Genomic DNA, 21,674 nt, shown 5'->3' with positions numbered 1-21,674 from the left:
CTTGATGGATTGTTCCTGAAAGGTTCCCTAAGATATGTGGGTTTAATGATGAACTGTTGATTGTTTCATGTACAGAGGAATGAAGAAGTGCCTTTGATAAGAGGTAGCATGAAAGAATGCATAAAGCCCTGAAGGAAGGGAGATATAATGATCTACCTGACTGCACTTTAAAAGCCCTGTTGGTTCTTGGAGACACTATAAACTATCCTCATTATTTAAGCATCTAGCTTGTTTTCTTCAGGTTCATTGATTGTGAATAGTAAGCCAGCTTTGCTGTTTACCTCCTGACCTTAACAGTATCTCAGGTCCACTGTTTACAACACTGTGAACACGGAATCTAATGGTTATAAAGCTCCCAAATGGAGTACTGTCAACAAAAGTTTTATATTTAAACTTCAGGGTCAGTTGCTGTTTGGATTTGTGTTCAACAGCAACATTTTTACAACACAACCCTCAGGCATGGTCTCACCATACACCAGCTTGGGTGCGTAACGGCATTACTGTGTGTGCCAAGTGTCCTTATGGGAACTGCAATTTCTTAATACCCTGAGTAGGTCACTTTGCTGACTAACCAGCCAGCCGTACTCACACCTCCTTCCAACTGCCAGCCTGTTCAAGGACACACAGGATTAAACATCTTGTCAACTATTTACTTCCCAAAACTGAAATAAAAACCTCAAAAAAAAAAAAAAAGAAAAAAATTACAAGAAGGAATTAGATGGTTTTGCTAGCTTTAAATAGTTTTAGCAAGCACAGCCACAATAGGTCCATAATAGCTAAATGCCTAAAGCTCCACATTTATTAAGTTTCGAGAAGCCCTTTGTACATAGACGCATCTCTTAGCATTAAATCACCCAAGAAACAATTACAGCAAGAGTTTGAAGCTCCCCAGTGAAGTCAGCCGTATTCTGCACCATGGGAGTGGCTCTTCTTTGCCCGAGGAAATTAATCTGTGCAGTATCATGTACAGGGCACAGGCCTTCACAATTATTCAGCATTAATATTACAGTTGCTTTACTTGTTCATCTGAGATCCGATTCCCACTACATAAGACATTATGCAAACACTGTGGTGGAGTGGGACTGTGTCTTACCAAGAGCCCCACTAGAAGAAGTTGCAAAGCTGAAGATGTCACTTTCTTTACAACCTTTTTTAAAAACAAGCAAACAAAATTTTAAGGAAACTAACTCACCTTGGAACCTGTTTAGAAACACATCTTGATAGACTTCTCCTATTCCCACTTCATATTGTAACATACTAGCAATGAGATTTAAAAGATCATATAATGGTTTCAGATAGTTCATTCATTGCTCCCACAGCTGAATGACAGCAGCTGAATACTCCTCTGAATGACAAGCAAACCCTAAAATCATTCCAATATAATAAGCACGGAAGAAAGTAGCTTATCAATTAGTTATGTCCAGTGTTGTTAATTGTTACTTCACCCTAGCAGGGTGCACACTGTTAATCTTGTATAACCAGATACAACAGAAGCACTGCATGAGAAAAGCTGTGCTAACAGCATGAATAAAAGCAGTGCGGGTGCTGAAGAGCTCTGGCATGACGGCTTGAGATATAGCCAATGATTTAAAATTTAATGTCTGCTTTTTAGCAGTTATTATCCTTTTATGTCTTAGCATTAATATTTAATTTTATTTTGTTTAAAAGCACTACAAACCAACTTGTTTGCTCAATGATTAAAGCACACTTGTTTTTATTTACTTATGTGCTGATCTGCTTTGAAGTGGAAACCCAATGAGGACCTACCTTAAGAGTCTGCAGAAACTTCTCCTGTAGCTGAGCCGTTGACTTGCTGCAGCCACACTGGGAGGGAATGGAGGGCGCGAGGGGAAGTAAGCCAACGCGGCGGAAAATATCAGGGAAACCATTCCAAATTCTAAACAAGATGGCAAAGAAAAACAAAACCAAGAACAGATGTTAGCATCTAAAGACCTGTTTTGGTACAGCACTGCTATCAGCCAGCCTCTGATACGTAAATCCTACCACAAGTGCTTTACTGCTCCTGACAACAGAACTCCGTAACTTGAGGGAGAATTTCTTTTTTCCTCCCCAAGCAAGATTTCAAATTGAGATGGGAAATCAATGAGATGGAGAAAAATTGGCAGTCCATTCAAGTGACAGGAGCTGCAGAGAACCAGTCTCACACATCGGGAATTCAGTGAAGCAAAAAGAAAGCTTTTGCTTTTTCTCTTTAGAGAGAACTGCATTATGAAGATTTGGCCACATTTCCACACAATGGAAGTTATGCAGTGCAGGTAACAGCGTGCTAGAGACTTTAAACAGATGGGAATGGGGAAGCCCCAGGGTGTGGAATGATAATTACTTTGTGCACAGGATGATGATGACAAACGAAAGGTCAATCAAGGCAGCATCTCGGACACAAACAGTATTATATGGCAAAAGATTTATTAAGAGAAAAGCATAGGAGCAGCCGTGGCTCAAGAATAGACAGAGCATGGGTAATAGGGAGTAAAATGAAAGAATACAGCTGTTTGTAGATGATTCCCTAGTTCAGCAGCAGGTATTCTAGACCTCTGAAAAATTTCATAGCAGAAGTTTGGACCTGAACTTGCAAAGTGCTGAGCACTTCACAGAAAACACTCAGCAAGCCCTGTCATCAGTCATCTTTTGGAAAAACAACTCTACCTACAGTCAGTCTAATTAATTTGTTTTACAGGCCTTTTTACAATGTATATCATGTTCTCCACAGTCCTCGTTCCCAGTATTTCTCCTATCCCCTTTGAAAACAAGATTCTTTGCTGCTGGAGAGAAAAATGTACAGCTCAAGTGTGTTATCTTAAAAGAACCTGTGATCTTATAACAAAGATGTGTTCACTGACACCACAAATAAATTCCATCAGAGCTGGATACTCAATTGCAATTTTCTTTTTTCTTCTCTTTTTTAACAAATCAATATGAACATGGCACTTTGCCAGCTCTTCTGCTAAAACAGAAGAAAATAAATTCAGTAAAGTTAAAAGTAAATAACACTTGGAGTCTAAATGCATCAGCTGGAGATGGGGAAGGGAAATGAATGCTTCTATTTGGTATGTGGAAAAAAAGTCTGCACTAAATTTCTTTTGAAGCCATACAATGCCATTCTTCACAATCAAATACTACAGGATTCATTTTGAATTACACAGCATCTCTTTTTCTGCTATGGTCTAATTGCATGTTCTGAGGGTCAAGGGCACTTTAACTAGACCTTCTCACTATGCTCTCTCTTCTCCAGAAAACAGATTAATTTCTATCTTTGTATACATTGTTTTTGAGACCATGAGCAGTGAACAAAGAACTGGCCGTAAGTGATCATCCCAGTTACAAGAAACGGGTGAGATGCTTTGTCACTACAGGATGATATTGGACAGGAAAGCAAGGCTTGTCAAAAGCTGTTTATCTCCTTCTCCTGCATCGAGGTCTATGCATAGTTATACATATGTATACATGCATACACACACTTTAATAAACTACTAAAGGAAGATTATAGACTGCAAACCATCAGTCTATAATTGATAGACCTTGACAGCCACCAAGGATGTGACCACACAAGCCCATAAACTCTGTCCGATGTGCTTATTATTTAACTTCATTATACTGCAATGCCATAAGGGGAAAGGCTAGTTTTTTTTCAAAAGAATTCAAACCACATTGATAATTTTTTTAAATCACAGTAATATTTTACATAACAGGTGCCCATCTGGGGCCTATTCTATGCGTTACTTCAAGATTCCTGCCAAATTGCTGCAGTAGGAGCAGTACAGTAAAACTTAAATTTTTTTTTATTATTATTAAATTCAGCATGCAGTCCTTGTAGTAGCTTCTTGCAACTCTTTTAATGTTTCCCAGTATTGTACTTTCCAGGCTAACAAATTTGCCTCGCAAGCACTGCCCTCATGCACAGAAGTGCAGAATTCACTTTGGAAACTAAAGCAGCTCCCTCTATTGAAGAATAAAAGTCTCTAGTGCCATGTCAGCTTTGTGTATCACACTTGCATTCCTATCAAAAGTCCAGGTACTTCCAAACACATACAATCTCTTACATGTTGCATTCCTTCCTCATTAGGAAATCCACACCTTTATCTCCATCCTCATTTACCAGACTAGATAAAGAAAAATACAGTCCCAAGACAAGTTTCAAACTGAAAGCAGGGAGCAGAAATAAGCAAAAGAGAAAAGGTAAGAAATAGGTCAGTACTGAGTCCAAGGGAGCTGGAGTCACAAAAAAAGGAGCTCTTCAACAGGAGCTATCGGCTTCTGAACAGTGCAATGAATGCAGCAAAGCACTTAGAACTGGGCAAATCAGCATAAGTTAGTGTGCAGAAACACAGCTGTGTATAGTTCTTGTTAAGGAGTGAATCTGAAATACTTCACAAAAGGTAGGTACTGCACTACAGTAACCCATGACTCTCAAATTGGAGAGACACCTGCATCTCTGCCTAGGAAGCAGGGACCCTGAAGCCACAAACAGAAGAAAACACCACTTTTACAGAGACACGAGCCTCCTTTATACAAAGTCTTTTTCCTTCACACAGGCTACTTGTAACACAAAAACTTACATAAACCAAGAAACCCTCCTCCCCATCTTGTCCTGAAATGTAGAGAGGGAACAAGGGCACTCAAGAGCACACACATGAATTTTTTTTAAACAAATAATATTTTACACTGATATTTAGGGAAGCACATGGCTAAAAGCTCTGGCTACAGATGAGAGTAATTCAAGCTTCCTTATGCGATCCAGGTAATACAATTCAATCCTGATTTCCTTCATCTGTACTATTTCAGCCGGGAACCAGAACGTGAGACAGAAAACACAGAAAGAGGCTGTGGTAATTCAGCTGAGCTCTTAGTCCATGTTTGAGATAAAGGAACAGCAATTTATTAAAAACACAGAAGAGACTGGAGTTAACAGAGCAATTTCAGAATGGGTTTATAAGCAACTGCCTCATAATCAAGTTTGAGGTTAAGTCATTGGAAAATCTGCACACTCTTGGTATGCTAGTGATCCCAAGTTAACAATTCACATCATTACTGTCTTTTAAAAATCATCACCTAACTTTTGGAGGCTGCTTATCTAACACTACTTCACACAAAAGCAACAAGCTCCTTCACAAATACTATTCCGTTATGAATGCAGAGTGCTCATCCTGTGAAACTGGCTTTTCCATGACATCTAAAAGGAGAAGTCACACCAAGCCTGACCACACTTAACTGAGAAAATGGGGGAAAGGGACAGTTCCCTGTTCTCCTATATTTTGTAACACATCTACCAGTATCTGCGAAGTCAATTTGAACTTTGCTTTCTGCCCAGCTGTTTAAGGGGACAAACAGTACCTTACCACACCTACCAGGTGTTTTCTGCAACACAGGTGAACAGAGCTGTACAACCGGCATGAGGCAGTCACCCATCAAAAGCCAGCCTTCCTTCCACTTCTGGAGCCTACCTGGCATAGAGCACAGGGGAGGCAAACAGCAGGGACCTTGCTCCCTCAGCTCTCCGGAAAGGCAGGAAAAATCCTACAAGGGATTCAAAGCAACCTTCTCTTCATCAGTTCCTATCAATTTTAAATCAGCTGGATATTTTGCTACCATCACCACAATTCACTGTAGTAACATTCATGAACCAACTCTTTTTTACTGCCTGAACAGCTAAAGGTGGTGTAGCTCCTGAAAAGACATACCCCGTATGAAACAACCACATACGCAGCTGCATAAAGAATTTATCTCTGTTCAAAACACTTTCAAATACTAAGAACTACTGATGCCTCATAAAACACAATTCCTAGGAAGCTGAAGAGCTGCTGTACGATCATCTTCTGTTGGGACCAACCATCCCAGTATGTCTACAGGATGTTCCCAAATCCTAACTGCTCAGAAAGAGCCATGCTGAGACATGGGACTAGCAAGAAACACCTCTGAACCTTAGTGGCAAGCAAGATCTATCCCTGTTTCTGAAGAAAATGATTAAGAAAACCTCCCAGAGGAGAAGAGAAAGTCAATCTAATGGGCTGCTGAAAGCTACATTTCTAGTGCTATCAGACTCAAAAGAGTGGTCTGGGGCGCAAAACTGTACTTCCTGTAAGTAGACGAATTATTCTCTCTTCATGGAAAATCTGGAGAGGGAGAGCTAATGCATGCGTCTAATCTCTACATTTTTTCTCCCCTTAGCTCCTCAGGACAAAGGCCGACTTGCCTTCATTTTTCCTTCTTTCACACTGGCTGGTTTTGCCTGTCATGAGATTTTTGGAGTCCAACATATTTACCTCTGAAAAAGGCCTAAGCAACCCCAAATTTCCTTGTTGTTCCAAGACATTTGAGTCTAGTAAAAAGTAGATTACTCAAAAATACTTGCTGAAATAGTGATCCAACTCCTCACACGTTCTTTAAAATGAGTATTAAAGTGGCACACCCAGCAGAAATTTCCATGAGAATAATGTCCAGGATCACAATCATGATCACAAACAGCTAACTCAATCCCATAAACCTTCATATCAACTACACAGTAGATACACTTTAAGACTTCTGGAACACTTAGGGCTAACTCCTGGCTGCAGTTCAGATGCTTCAATTCTAAGGGGGGAAAACCCCAAAGAAACATGCAACTGTCATGACATGGTAAAGTTCAGCTGCTCTTCATGCTATACCAATTTATATCCAATAAGAATCAGGTCACAGACACTTAAGCCACTTAAGCAACAATGCTTCCTTAAATCTTTGCTGCTAATTTTTGTAAATGACACAAAGAACCACAGAAGCCAATGCATGAAAAAGAGCAAGGATTTATGTAATCTGGGTTATGCCAGGTGAATTTTATATCAGCGGTTTTTTTCCACTAAACTGTTAACCACTTCATTGAAGTTGCTCACCACATAAGAGCTATTGAGTTTTCAGTTAAAACAAAAATCTACTGAGTTTTAATTGCAATGTTAGATTTTTAAATACTTGTAATATAATCACATTTGAAAGGCATATGTGAGCCTTAATTTAAGGCTGATTTAATGCAGGAAAGAATATAATGCTGAAAGACTATGGATTTCCATCCCTACAGCTACAAAAGGAAAAAAAAACCAACCTGTAATAGACACATTTTAAATGAAAATTCAAGAAGCAAAAACCTGTTTGGAAGCTTAGGGAAAGAAGACATTGCCTAGAAGACATTTCTCCTAAGAGCAGCCAATACAGACAACTAAAATATTTCTTCTGGAATCAGTCTATAAAAAAAAGCTAGTTTAACATCTTTCCTACACAAGAAGGAAAAACAATTAAAACTTCTGATGGTACAACAGAAAACATTGGCTGACTGACGGGAAATAACAAAGTGGTAAAGTGTTACACAGGAATGTGTGTAACGTGTACATTCCTGTGTAACACTTTACCACTCTGTTATTTCCCATCAGTCAGCCAATGTTTTCTGGGCAAACCAACCACTAGAGGGTAGTGCTTCACAAGTCCCAAATACATACAACGGCATATAAATCTTTTAGAGTTTTTTTAAATTTTATTTTGATTTCTAAACCACACCTGCATACAGCACAGCCTCAATGCGGTCCTTGATGTGCTCAGCGTTGCTCTGCGATGCCAGTGGAAGGTGAGATGTTCCATTAGGGGATGGCACCACAAGAGGTCCCACTAGAAACGCGCCAGCGGCACCCAGGTAATTGAGCAGCGACGCAATGGCAGTTGCTGTGGCACGTTCATCCGGAGAAAACCACGTTGTGGAAAGAAACGGCGCCGCGTTCATCACAGTTGGCCCCGCCAAGCCATTCAACAGCTGCCCTCCGTGAATCAGCCTGGAATAGAGACCACAGCCATTGGGATGATAATTGCTTGCCTCTTTTGTTTTTTTTTTTAATTAAGAAAGCATGTAAGATATGGACTGCTGGCGACAGAGCAACTGCACAAAGAAATGAAAGCCCTCTGCAAAAAAAAAGATCCTCCATATACTAAAAGAAGCCCAATTAGACTCATTTAAAGAATCCAGAGCTACTCTGGTCTCACTACCTCAGATAAATGGAGAAGAAAATGTTCTCTTCAAAGGAGGAAAGGAAGGGAGTATAAAAGGGACTTTCTCTGCAGAAAAAAAGGTATCATGATAGAATATAAAGTATAAAAGATGTAGTAGCAGGAAAGCTTTAAATTACAAATGTCATAAACCTGACCCCTTGCCTGCATAAATCTCTACAGAAGATTTAAATTAGTTATAGCAGATCCAAAATTGAAGCACTTCAGCAAAATACTCTGCATATTTTTTCACTGCATTATTTATTTTTATTTACACACTCAGATGAGCTTGATGTGCCTACAGATGAGGAGGCTGAGCTGTTGAGGTTTCCAAGAGATTCGTCTTCTCCAGCAATCTGGTCATTCTCAACATACTGTTGAAACAGCCAAGCAAACCAAGATCTTTCTCATTTTTCACACTCATTGGGATTTAACAGATCAGACTGGTGACAGAAAAGAGATAGTACTTCCAAGCAGTGAAGTCTCTGCAAACTTTGGCTAAATATTAGTACAGTGAGCACATACAGAAAGGACTTTCTGAAGGCTTTCCTACACATGCAAGTCCGCCAGAAACATTCCACTTTGACTTTTCCAAAAAGTGATTAGCCATGAAAGGCAAAAGCATTTTAGAATTTATATAAAAACTTCATGTATAAAAAACCTTCATGTATAAAAAACGTCATGTATAAAAACCAGCGAGTCAAACAAAATACTGCAACTCCCCCAAAGCAGACCTATCCATTGTGCAATAAAATGGTGGCAGTTGATATTTTTAAATGGGTGGTGTTTTTCTAAGCATAGCAGGAACTTGATGTTATTGCTGCAAGTCTCGAGTTGTCAGACATAAAAAGCTACGGCCTGAAAATGGGGAAACATAAGCTGGCATTTAGGCAGTGTTTCAAGCCACAAATGGCTGAATAATATACAGTGTAAAAGGAGTTTTTTTAAAGCACACAAAGGAATAAGATATGCAAAAGAAATGTTGACAGACTCTTTATCAAATTAACAAGCTAGATTGCAATAAAAAGGAATAAATGCTACCAATTCTCAGCTGATTAGAAATTACATTTTCAAACAAGATTTATATAAATATACAGGAAAAGAAAAAGCTATTACCATCTGAAGGAAATGCTTTCTGAGCTGGGACAGAAGTAACATCCACTCTTAAATATATGCAACCGGTTACTTTTTTTTCTTAAAGTTCACACAGAGAGGATAGATTTCATTACTATCTGTTCATGATGTACTTCAGAGGGACACCATGAAGGCATCATCAGACCTTTTAAATGCTTGTCAAACTGGGGGCCCCCAATAAAACAAAATGAAATAGTTTTACATAAATAAAAAGCACTGTCTAAATAATGCTCTGATACAGCTTTCTGGACAACATAGTACATGAATCCCTTATGGTTACTCTCCAACCCAGTGTACTTTGGACAAACTAAGGTATCCTTGTGCAGTTTGGTATATTCATTCTACTTATCTCACTATAGTAAGTTATTCTCGAACTTATCCTAAACTATTCCAGGGTATTTGCAGAGCTATGCTACATCCCCAGAAACAGCTGCATTTCAGTAGCAAGTACGTTCACTTATACCACTAAGATATACCTACTCTATAGCAATCCTAATCGCAAATAAAATTCACTAAAATCAGAAAAAAGTACAACCGTTCTTCTGCGGCATCTATGGGTATATAGGCACTTCACTAGGCAAGAAAGTTCTGTCAAAATACCTGCAAACAAACCACCAAACAAAATCCCCAATTTATATATTGTGAGAATTATACATACTCTTTTCATGTACTTACACTTCCAATGTATCAAACTCTAGCATCTGAATAAAGCTCTGTAACTGACTTCTGTATTTGAGGGAGAAAGAGATACTAATTTTACTCTGGAGATTCAAAGGAAGAAATCCAGAATTTTAATTCTATATTAGTTGTCTTTTTAAAATAGAGAAAAACAACAAACCAACGTAAGAGACAATTTTTGCCTCTCTGTAGGTCTCTTCCATTGGTGTTCTGGCTGCTTGCTCTCTCTCCTACCTCACCCTGCCTGGTGTGCTCTCTGTTTCCACAGATTTGCCTTTCCACTTGTATTTCTGGCATTTACCAAGCCTGACATTATCACTCAGGGCAGAATATCTCTTACCTTCATATTGCTGAACTTTTCAGGTCTAATATATTATGGTTAATAAACACTATTTTCAGACTAAATTGCCACTGATATACAGGCTTCTACCTCAATACAAGAGCTACTGAGTTGCTGGAGCAGGTTCAAAGAAGGGCAACAGAGCTGGTGAAGGGTATAGAGCACAAGTCTTATGAGGAATGGCCAAGGAAACTGGGATTGTTTAGTCTGGAGAACAGCAGGCACAGGGGGGACCTTATCACTCTCTATAGCTACCTGAAAGGAGGTTGTAGTGAGGTGATAGTCTGTCTCTTGTCCCAAGTAACAAGCAGTAGGACAAGAGGTAATGGCCCCAAGCCACGTTAGGGGAGGTTTAGATTGGATATTAGGAACAATTTCTTCACAGAGAGGGTGGTCAGGCATCAGAACAGGCTGCCCAAGGCAGTGGTGCAGTCGCCGTCCCTGAAGCATTCAAAAACCATGCAGATGAGGCCTTCAGTGACATGGTTTAATGGTGGTCTCTGCAGTCCTGAGGTAATGGTTGCACTTTATGATCTTAAAGGTTATTTCCAACCTAGTGGAGTCTATGAAATATCTCTGCATATGATAAAAGCCTAAACCTTATTTTACCTGATTTTCAATACAGGCAAGAATTAAGCTACTTTTTCCAGGGGGTGGGAATAAATAAATAAATAGGTTATTTGCATTATTCCTCTACAGAGTCTTAATTCATTTCCCTAGAGAAGCAGGGACAAGAGATTCAAGACAATTCACTGCATTTACTAAGCTTCTATTCTGGGAGACAAATGTTGCAGCCACTCCATCTCTCAACGAAATATGAGCCCAACAGTACTGGTGGCTTTTTGCTGTTTTTACTAGGTCTTATTATCACCATACTAGATTTTGGTCTCACAGCGTAAAGGAGTCTCCTGTTGTACACCATTAGCACTAAGAATTGCTTCAACACCAAAAGATGTTAGTTTGTGTTATTCCTCAATTTTCTTCTTGCTTCTGCTACCAAAAACATGCAAAGAGCAACTGCATTTTTCCATGTCACTATTTCAGTTTCATTCTGCACATCAAGATTTCTTTTCCCTGAGAAAAGGGGTAAAAAGATTACATTAGCTCAGAACCCTACCCAGCTGGAAAAAATGTATTTCACTCTTATTATACTAACTGGAAAAAATGTATTTCACTCTTATTACACTAACAGAGTAATCTTCATCTGTTATTCATTCAGCTCTACTCTGTTTTGAGCTGCATTATTTATCCAATCATCATCCAATTATTTTCATGTATCAAAAAGTAGAAAGTTATTGAGTTCAAATAATAGAAAACAACACAAGAGTAGAAGGCTTTTTAATCCCAATCATGAAAGAGAAAATTGGAAAAAATGACACCAGAAATTCATCCCTGACTTACAAAATAACTGACAGACTGACTAGGTTAAGGCAAAAGTGGGGAAGTAAATATCTACCCCAACTATCTTGCTTCTAACCATTTCAGAAGCCCAGCCAGGGTCTAATTTCAAACTTCAAAGTTCTTGTACACCTGACCTCTGGACTAACGAAGTTGTGTGCAAAAAAATTGTTTGGAAGGCAAAGGCAGGGACTGTGAGAATGAAGACCTTAGGCCCGCTGTAGGAGAGGATCTGGTTTGAGACCATCTTAAAAATCTGAACATGCACAAGTCCATGGGACCTGATGAAATCCATCCACAGGTCCTGAAGGAGCTGGCAAATGAAGTTGTTAAGCCACTGGCCATCATATTTGAAAAATCATGGCATCCAGGTGAAGTTCCCGACGACTGGAAAAAGGGAAATATAACCCCCATTTTCAAGAAGGGGAAAATGGATGACCCAGGGAATTACAGAACAGTCAGTCTCACCTCTGGGCCTGGCAAAATCTTAGCGCAGATTCTCCTGGAAGGCATGCTAAGGCACATGAAAAACAACAAGGTGCTTGGTGACAGCCAGCATGGCTTCACTAAGGGGAAATCCTGCCTGAGGAATTTGGTGGCCTTCTACGATGGCGCTATGGAACTGATGGACGGGGTGGAGCAGCTGGCGTCATCTACCTGGACTTGTGCAAAGCATTCCACACTGTCTCACACAACTTGGGGCTTGTCTCTAAATTGGATAGACATCAATTTGATGGATGGACCACTCGGTGGATAAAGAACTGGCTGGATGGCCGCACACAGAGAGCTGTGGTCAATGGCTCAGTGTCCAGCTGGAGACCAGTAACGAGTGGTGTCCCTCAGGGATCGGTGTTGGGACCGGTCTCGTTCAATATCTTTGTCGCTGACATGGACAGTGGGATTGAGTGCGCCCTCAGCAAGTTTGCCGATGACACCAAGCTGTGTGGTTCGGTTGATACCCTGGAGGGAAGGAATGCCATCCAGAGGGACCTCGACACACTTGTGAGGTGGGCTGATGCCAACCTTATGAAGTTTAATCATGCCAGCTGCAAAGTCCTACACTTGGGACAGAGCAATCCCAGGCACAGCTACAGGTTAGAAAGAGAAGAGATTCAGAGCAGCCCTGCAGAGAAGAACTTGGGGGTGTTGGTCGATAAGAAAATGAACATGAGCCAGCTTCAGTGTGCACTCACAGCCCAGAAAGCCAACCGCATCCTGGGCTGCATCAAAAGGAGCGTGACCAGCAGGTCCAAGGAGGTGATCCTGCCCCTCTACTCTGCTCTTGCGAGACTTCATCTGGAGTATCATGTGCACTTCTGGGGTCCTCAACATAAAAGGGACATGGAACTGTTGGAACAAGTCCAGAGAAGGGCCATGAGGATGATCAGGGGACTGGAGCACCTCCCGTATGAAGACAGGCTGAGAAAGTTGGGGCTGTTGAGCCTGGAGAAGAGAAGGCTGCATGGAGACCTCATAGCAGCCTTCCAGTATCTGAAGGGGACCTACAAGGATGTTGGACTCTTCATTAGGGAAGGTAGTGAGAAGACATAGGGTAATGGGTTCAAACTTACATGGGGAAAGTTCAGCTTAGATATAAGGAGGAAGTTCTTTACAGTGAGGGTGGTGAGGCACTGGAATGGGTTGCCCAGGGAAGTTGTGAATGCTCCATCCCTGGCGGTGTTCAAGGCCGGGTTGGACAGAGCCTTGGGTGGCACGGTTTAGTGTGAGGTGTCTCTGCCCATAGCAGGGGGGTTGGAACTAGATAATCTTAAGGTCCCCTCCAACCCTAACTATTCTATGATTCTATAAAAAAAGATCATTTTTTATATATATATATATATGTGCGTGTGTATATATTAAAATGTGAGGACTAGTAGTAAATGCTAGTGCAAAATGTGCTACAGCATCACAGTAATGAATAACTTACGTATTTGAATTATAATATTTACATATATTTGCAATATATATAAAAAGAAAATAAATACACAAACACATATATTTATATACACATACTTCTTTGCACAAAATAAAGATCACATTTATTCCTAAACTGGTCTCTGAAGAGCAAAAAGCTGGAACAAGGTATAGACAGCAGAAAAAATTAGAGAAGACTCTTATTGTGCTATATTGTCATCTCTTTTCCAAATTATTGTCAAGTCATATCACAAATAAATTATATGATTTTCATAACTTTCCTGAGAGAGGACTTCATATGAGAGAAGAGTTCATAGGAGAATTAACCTGGTTATACCTGTTTTATCCATCTCTGGTGTCACCATTACAATACCCTAACAGGCAACAACAATAAAAAAACCACAACTGTAAAGCTGTAAATACTGAAATTACAGTATCACTGAGTAAAAAGGGTATGTAAGAAAAGTGAGGTTATACAGAAAAAAAAGATTTTAGTGATTGATGATAGTACCACATAGTTAAGATAGGAAAGAGCTTCCATTTACAGTCAGCTTTACATATCTTGTGCTCCCTGTATGGGTTGACACATACCTGATGGGACTGTAACCATGCATGGAATTAGATTTGTTAAGCTATTTAAAAGCTATGTGTTGTATAAGCGCTTTTTCTACATAAGAACCCCAGACACTTAGTGTTTCTACCACAGTATGTCTTGGGCCTGGACTTAAATGAAAGAAAATTTAGTTTCCGTACTCAGACGAAGAAACAAAGGTAACAGTATAAGGAAAATTACTTAGCTAAAAAGTAAGTTTTAATACAACAGATTTAAACCAAAACACTACAATATGCCTGCAAAGCTCAGTTCTAAGATATGTTAATTGAACTTGGCTGGGAAGGCTAGGACTGTAGAAGTCATATCTGGATTTTAACACATTTTCACCTTTTCTTTTGGCAGGCAACACTGGCAAGAGCAAGGCCATCAGCTCCAGTGCACTGGTCTGACTCTCTTAGCAGCGATTTTCAGTACCAGCTTCTGATGAGCCCCTGATCAACTGGGAAATCAGATTCCTCTGGGTCCTCGTGAAGACGAAACTCTGACGCCTTTTTTAAATTGAAACATTTACCATGCTGTTCCTATTAGCTGCCATGTGAATTGACCACTTAGTCACTATTTAAACTTCTATACTCATGCAGGGAAAAAAAAATTGGCAATTCGGTTTTGCTCCTGTTGAGCAAAGTGCAAGGACCAATGAAGTCGCTCAGAGTGCTAGCCTGCTGCTGCACTAAGGCATCGCTGTAGCATGTCTCTTAGTCTGGAAAAGTTTAGTAGATGAATGGCTGTTCCTAACAACACAAAAAGCGGCTGAGGATAAAGAAGTTGCTATTTTACAGAAATGGATGACCAATTTTTCTTCCACATGCCTGACAATTTCACTCATTGAAAGAAGTGGATTGGTCAACTCCTGCTCATTTGGAAGACAAATATGTTTATATAGCGATTAGCTCATTGTGGGAGCTACTGGAAGCAAATGAAAAAAGACCCTTTCACTGGAGGACTTCAGCGCACTTTTAAAGAGCTACTGAATTTAGCCTCACTATATGAAAACAAAGCAAGTGAATACCTCCTATTCTAGAGTGTCTACTACTGCTGTATGGTGCAAGTTGCTCACGCAGATAACTGAACACAAAAAGACATGGACTTATCCACATTATATGTTAGCAGATTTATTATACATTGGAGGGAACTGATACCAGTTTTACAAAGAACCAACTCTGATCTTTCACAATCAAGTTACTACAAGAGGATAGAGCTTTTCCTTTAGACTCACGAAAACAAATCCAACGAAAGAACCTTCTATTAAATAGAACATGTTCAGATACCTTTTAAGGCAAAGATAGAATTAAAGCAATCAAATTCATGCTTTATAGCAACTCACTGCTCCAGAGTATGGGGAGAACCTGATGCAAATGCTGTTCTGTTCCTAACCTGAAGCGAGTGCAGTAAGGCCCTATACCTGGAAAAAGACTGGAAAGTGAAAAACCTCTGGGTAAAGCAATGAATTCATCTATTAAAACCAACATTGTGATAGATGAATTTCATGGAAATGCACTTCCTTTCAATATTTTCATTAAATGATATATTTATACTAAAAAAGCTTTATGCCTTCTGGATATTCATGGATGGAGGCCATTAGCAATTCTTAGCTTCTTTTTGATGCATACAACCATTGATATGCAAAGTAACTTCAAGCTGGTTTTCCCCATCAGTAACAAAAATTGTTACAAGCAGAAAGCCTGAGTCACTGTGTGGCACATTTTCTCCAGCAATAAAGTGAAAAAGAAAGGAAAAAAAACCCTTAAAAATGTGCTTTTGACCATTTTAATCAGGAACTGGGCTCATGTTTCACCCCCTGTACAAATCATGGCCTCAGCACAGCTGGTCACATCATTATGGGAGCAGACTTGGAGAGGACCATAACATCTCCCAGGCATCCCAGCCTCATGCATCTTCTCCCACTCTCACACAGCAAACACATTTACAATGGTCTGAAAAACAGTGAGTTTTGGGTTTAAATTTAAGAGGATTGGAAAATCAGAGTTACTCCAAAACCGTCATTACTGAAAGTCAGTGAAGAGAGGGACAAGGACTTGCATTGAGAGAAAGCAGTTACCTCAGGTCAAGACCTGGTATCTCTGTTAGATGTCCTGACAGAGGAAAGAGACACAGTGGGCATACAGTAAGACCCCTGGCAGTATGGTGACAAATGCACTCACATCCTTACAGCACCACACCGTGTTACTGTGCAACCATCAAAACTGTGACATGGATGAAAAGAGAGTTTCTTCCCTTAAAGCTTTATCCAAGTTTTGAGGATGAAGGCACATGAATTCAAAGCTGATTTTTGGATTTTTGTTTGTTTGTTTAATTAAAATTTGTTGGTTTTTTTCTTTTAAAGCTAACCCACTTCACAAACCCATTATTAAAAGAAAACATCTTTAAAGCAACACAAATGGAGACACACTCATCAAATATGAACAGCCCCAAAATAAACAGCATTGCTGTAAACACAAAGTAGGCAATTACATTATGAGCTAATGAGGCAAAGCATACTCAAACAAGTTATCAAGGAAGGGCTCAATGACTGCCTGCTATCAGAGCTGCCATTGGAGAAAGCCGATGGAGATTATTTAGCACAAGGCAGGTTCTAAGTAGGAATTTTTTAGTAAAAGAGTAGGAGTGTACAATAAGTATAGCAAATTAGGGAATGATATAAACAAGACCTATTTAAACATTCCTGAGCAATTTTTCTTTGGCCAGTGAAAGAGGGTGTTTTGATTATAATGCAGCAAGTTTGATATAAATTCAATTAATATGAATTCTTCTTTAAGGACAGAAGGTAGCCAACAGAATGCAAGTCACAAGACTAAGGCAAAGAGCCCAATATGATTAAAAAAATTAAAAGGTTTCTACAGTTAACACCTGCCATCACAAGATGTGTAACTTGGGCAGCAGCAGGCAAAATCCCCAGGCAGCCAGAGGGACGCTTAAGCACCCCCCAAATCCATCACTACCATTGACAAATAAGCAAAGCAGGAAAAAAATGTTGCCGCTTAGGAACAACTCGCAGGACCTCTCATCTGAAACAGCAGCTTTGGAGTAGAGGTTAAAAAAAAAAACCTGTGTATAAGATAAAGATGGTGGGGGTAATAAAAACAAGCTAAACTACTAAGTTACATGGGCATAACAATTAAATATTCCCCACGAGAACCTACCTGTGAATGACCTGCTGCCTTTTTTCCCCACTTACTTCTTTTTCTGGTACTAGGGATTAACCCAGCTCAGCTTTCTCACAGCATTGCAGGCAAAGTACAAACCAGCAACTGCCATCAGTACCAGGCAAGTGCTTCATCTTAACATCTTCCTCCTACACTCACTGAGCTACACCATACAAATAGGTATGTTTATTCATCTCTTTACCCCCAGTACCACACTTTATATTAAATGCTTTTTTCATTCCACTTCCCCAATGAGTTAGAGAGCACACAAGTTGCATCACACTCTGTCTTTATTTCTTAGAGGCAGAGCCTTCTACCATCCTCTTCTAAGAGCTTTTTCATCCCCTGGAACACTTTATTCCCTCTTCTTCACAGCTGCTTCAGTCTACAGTAGGATTTTTGAGCATGTAAATGTGTTGAGTATTGACAAGGAATATAAGAATCCTAGTGTGTCTTGTCTTTACTGGAATTGCCTCCATCCAATGGTGGATCATGGTTGCTTTAGGATTAGAAAACACAAATAAGAAGATGATCCCGTGTCATTGTTCAGGCTTTCAGGGACGAAAAAGACATAACATGGAACTATTAAAGAATAAGTCTAACAAGAATAAAACACAAACTAGGTTGCAACTACCTAATAGAAACAAAATGTACTAAAAATGTGGTAAGAGTGAATTTTCAAATATAATAAATGGAAAAGCTAACATCAATGTATGGAAAAAAAAAATCCTAAGTAGTAGTATTATTAAACAACAAAAAGTTGTTTACAGGATCTAAATTATTGGTGTGACCCCCATAACTGATTCCATAAATAACTGCTCCTGTTTCTATTGTCATTCAACATGTTGTTGTTTTGCTGGCTTCCCAGCAAATGTTTTTATGGGATTTATTGCCAAGGAGCACCCTCTCACTGCCTGACTCAAGGTCCCCAGTAACTACTTCACTGTTGTGAAATCTAATGTGAAGGCCAAACACTACCAGCTCACTGCATACCACATTGTAGTAAATTGCTTGATATATTAAATACAAATGACAAATTACATGACATTTTTTACTTCCATGTCTTTAATTATCCTGTCTTTCAAAATATTTTAAGAAGTCTTACATCACACAGTCAGTCTTGAAAGCCACAAATTTATGGCTATGGGCTGATTTCATCATTTATTTCCTTCCTTCTTGTAAATTTCAGCTCATACAGCTTTTTGCCTAGATTTATTATTTTACAGTCATATGGAAGACCTAAGATGTATGTGTGTCTATTTGTAAACACAGAATATGCGATAAATATGAAGTGTTATATGGGGGGGAACCAATCCTGATTTTGCCTATAAAAAAATGGCTTCCTAGTAATGATAATGTTGAGGATAAAAAATGAAATTCTAAAATAGTCCAATGGAAATATTCACTTAGCACCAAGCAACAGTCAAAAAGGAAACGACTGGACAAAACACATCAAAAAGCATTACTGATGCTCTTGTAACCTTCAGGGAAGGGAAGAAGGTACAAGCTCAGGAATGGTTAAGTTGATAACATGTTTTTTTTAATGTTCTATATAATTTACATTAACTATGAAAGTTAGAAAGAAAGAAACTTAGAAAGGAATCATAACTTAAGCCTTAACTTTAAAAAGTCAAATTCATTGCCTCATATCTGGCACATTTGACAAACCCAGAAGTGCACGGTACATAAGAAAAACTCTTTTTAACCTCAGTGTCTGTGTGATGTACACAGTAATCTCACAGATTAGTGGGCTAGAGAGGAAAGTAGGTAGGTAAGCACATTACTACTCCATGTATAGGATGGTTCCTCAACCTCACATGCTAGTCCATACTTCCACATTTTCATCATGCACTCCCACTTCAGCCTTCACTGAATTTATGCAGTTCTGGCACTGATTCCCAGTACAGTTTTAGGTCACACACTGGCAGAGAACAAAAATTCAGCATAAGGAACAGCTGCTTCAAAAGACACACTCAAATATGCAGCCTCAATTTTCCCTCATGCAAGTCACGCACATACACAAGCATCAAGTGAACTGAAATGAGAGGTTAAGGTTTGTGTTTAAAACATGACTCAGAGAACTTGAGATAGTTTTAGTCTGCTGCTACACACTAGAGCCAAAAGAATAATTACAGACTAGAAAGGAGCAGAAGAACACACTTGGATATTACAGGTCTGCGTTAGATAAGGTGCATAAAGCAGTCAGGATTAAATGTCAGTCTTAGCGGTGATTTCTTTATGTCTGTGATTGCTCTGATAGGCAATGGGCTTTAGTAGCTTTCCTTAATGTTAAATTACAAGAGCTGAGGGAGCAGAGACAGCTACAAAGTAGGAAAAAAAAAAACCAACCAAACCTAAACCTGACAAACCTCATGAACATTCTTGTAATTTTATGTATCTTAACTCTGACATAATTGCCCCATTGAAATCCTTTGGTATATTACTGCAGATTACCTAGGGACTGAAGGAACATACTACAAAGCATGCAAAAGCATTTAAAGAAATTCCAGTTACACTGGCTTCCAAAATGCTCCAGTATTAGCCTGTGTATGATCTTGTACATCTGGTTCTGTAATGTTTAAACTGTTGCAATAACGCATATACACATTCAGAATAAGTGCTCAGCCAGTTGTTGCTAATGCATTAAGCAGTAATGCTAATCTCAAAAAATACGACTTCATTTGGTACCACGCTTCAAGTAATTGATAAAAAATGGCCTTCAGCCTTAGCTCTCAAAACAATGGAGGTTACCTGGTATAACATCACACAGTCTGTACAATTATTTACAATGTCTCAAGAAACATTCATAGAATAGATCATTCACTGAAAAACATCCTTTTGCTTCATGCAGTTAGCTGTAATTAATTCTCTCTAGATTTTTAACCAAACTGTATAAAAGATCAAACGATTTTCCTCAGGTAGAGCTGCAATTCTTGAAAATTTCTCAAGATGATGCACATTTTCACATTGTGAATAAACGAAATTAACAACCTTTTCCATCAGGATTCTGCTCATGCTCTTTTTTCTTTTCCCTGTACAGTTTTCAGTAAAATGTACCATCATATTTTATTTCATCAGTCCACAGCCTGTCTTTTTTTTTTTTTGAATGTTTCCCCTTAGGTGTTTATTTCATTGTTCTCCTAGGCCTCCTCACTGCAGTTAAACCAGAAAACCTGAAAACCTTGCTTAAAGGTGATCAGAACATGTGGAAATTCTCCTTCCCACTCCCCAGATGACACCTCACATTTGAATCTCATTTGGGAATTTCTTCTTGGGTTGTTACTATCTCCACCCTTGTTTGGTAAAGCCTAGGGGGGCACAAATCTTAAGTGAAAAGCTATGTAAGACATCACATTTCATTCAACTCATTTGGCCCATTAAAAAAAAATTAAATACATATTTAATCCAAGATTGGTCAGAACAGATGACCTGGATGTTGAGCAGCCCTTTGCATCTTCAGAAAAGGTAAAGTAAAGGCACAATGCGGACAGCTCTTCCTGGCTACCTTAACAGTACATTTTTGCCTTTAAAGGGTCACTGTGAATGGTAGCACAATATGGTTAGTTCAGCCTCCCCTGCTCATGAAGTCCTTGAACATTACATTGAAATGGGTGGCTGGAATCAGGGGCACCTTGGGTGCTTCCTTATCCTTATACTTTCTTGTACCTAAGACCCAAAACTGCATCCCCCCTACTTGCCACACTGCACTTAGTTTTATGAAGTCATTCATGACATACTCGCTACTTACTCCTGATTGGGGCTAGTTTTACAATCAATGCATTTATTACATTCTCTTACTCTTCTCTGTGAACCGTTTCCTTTGGTAACCCTTTATCCATAGTACCCAGTCATCTGCCTTCTACTTCACACCAAACATTTTCTTTCTCAACTTAAAGGTTTCCAAAATGATTTTCAGGCTAGGGGTAGACAATACTAAGGGAAAACATGAACATTCTGAGATAATACAAGGACTGCCTAGAAGCTGATCAGAATTTAGGGAGGGGAACTAAACACAAAAACTTTTTCTAATTAAGTTCTTACGGCTTACATATTATTCAAGGACAACTAGTGAAGAGCTAGTGCTAGTACTGTTTTTAAAGAAGCAGAGAAATGTGGCAATGCCAGTACTCCTTCCTCCTTTAGCATGAGGAAAAAGAAAGTTAAGAGAACAAGTAGTGATCCATATTCTCTGACTGTATAAACTGAGTGCAACACCTCTACTTACTAAGGATTCCCAGGTTCAGGACATGTTGACAGGACAATTGAATTGTTTGGATTGTGTGATTTTTAGGAAGGAATCTGTATCACAAACTCTTACATCGCATGTGTATACAGCTCATTCATTTCAACCACAGAGAAGTACAAGGCTGCTTTGGAATACAGACTGAAGAGACTACATGAGAAAGCCCATTTT

General features: G+C 39.2%; 1 protein-coding gene across 1 annotated transcript in view; it reads right to left on the bottom strand.

The window, feature by feature from the left end:
- Nucleotides 1-21,674, bottom strand: part of SLC49A4 (solute carrier family 49 member 4) — a 66,208-nt gene that overhangs the window by 24,626 nt on the left and 19,908 nt on the right. Inside the window, exons 3-4 of the mRNA XM_057430106.1 lie at nt 7,540-7,808; nt 1,768-1,897 (exon numbers count right to left, since the gene is read on the bottom strand). Coding sequence (XP_057286089.1) covers nt 1,768-1,897; nt 7,540-7,808 — 399 coding nt within the window. The remainder of the gene's footprint in view (nt 1-1,767; nt 1,898-7,539; nt 7,809-21,674) is intronic.

This window comes from Pezoporus wallicus, unplaced genomic scaffold, assembly GCF_028554395.1.
Source record: "Pezoporus wallicus isolate ANWC-B61680 ecotype Strahan unplaced genomic scaffold, APGP_CSIRO_Pwel_v1 contig_5261, whole genome shotgun sequence".
NCBI classification, from domain to species: domain Eukaryota; kingdom Metazoa; phylum Chordata; class Aves; order Psittaciformes; family Psittacidae; genus Pezoporus; species Pezoporus wallicus.
Note: the sequence above shows the minus strand (reverse complement) of the source record. Positions and strands in the feature narration are given on the sequence as shown.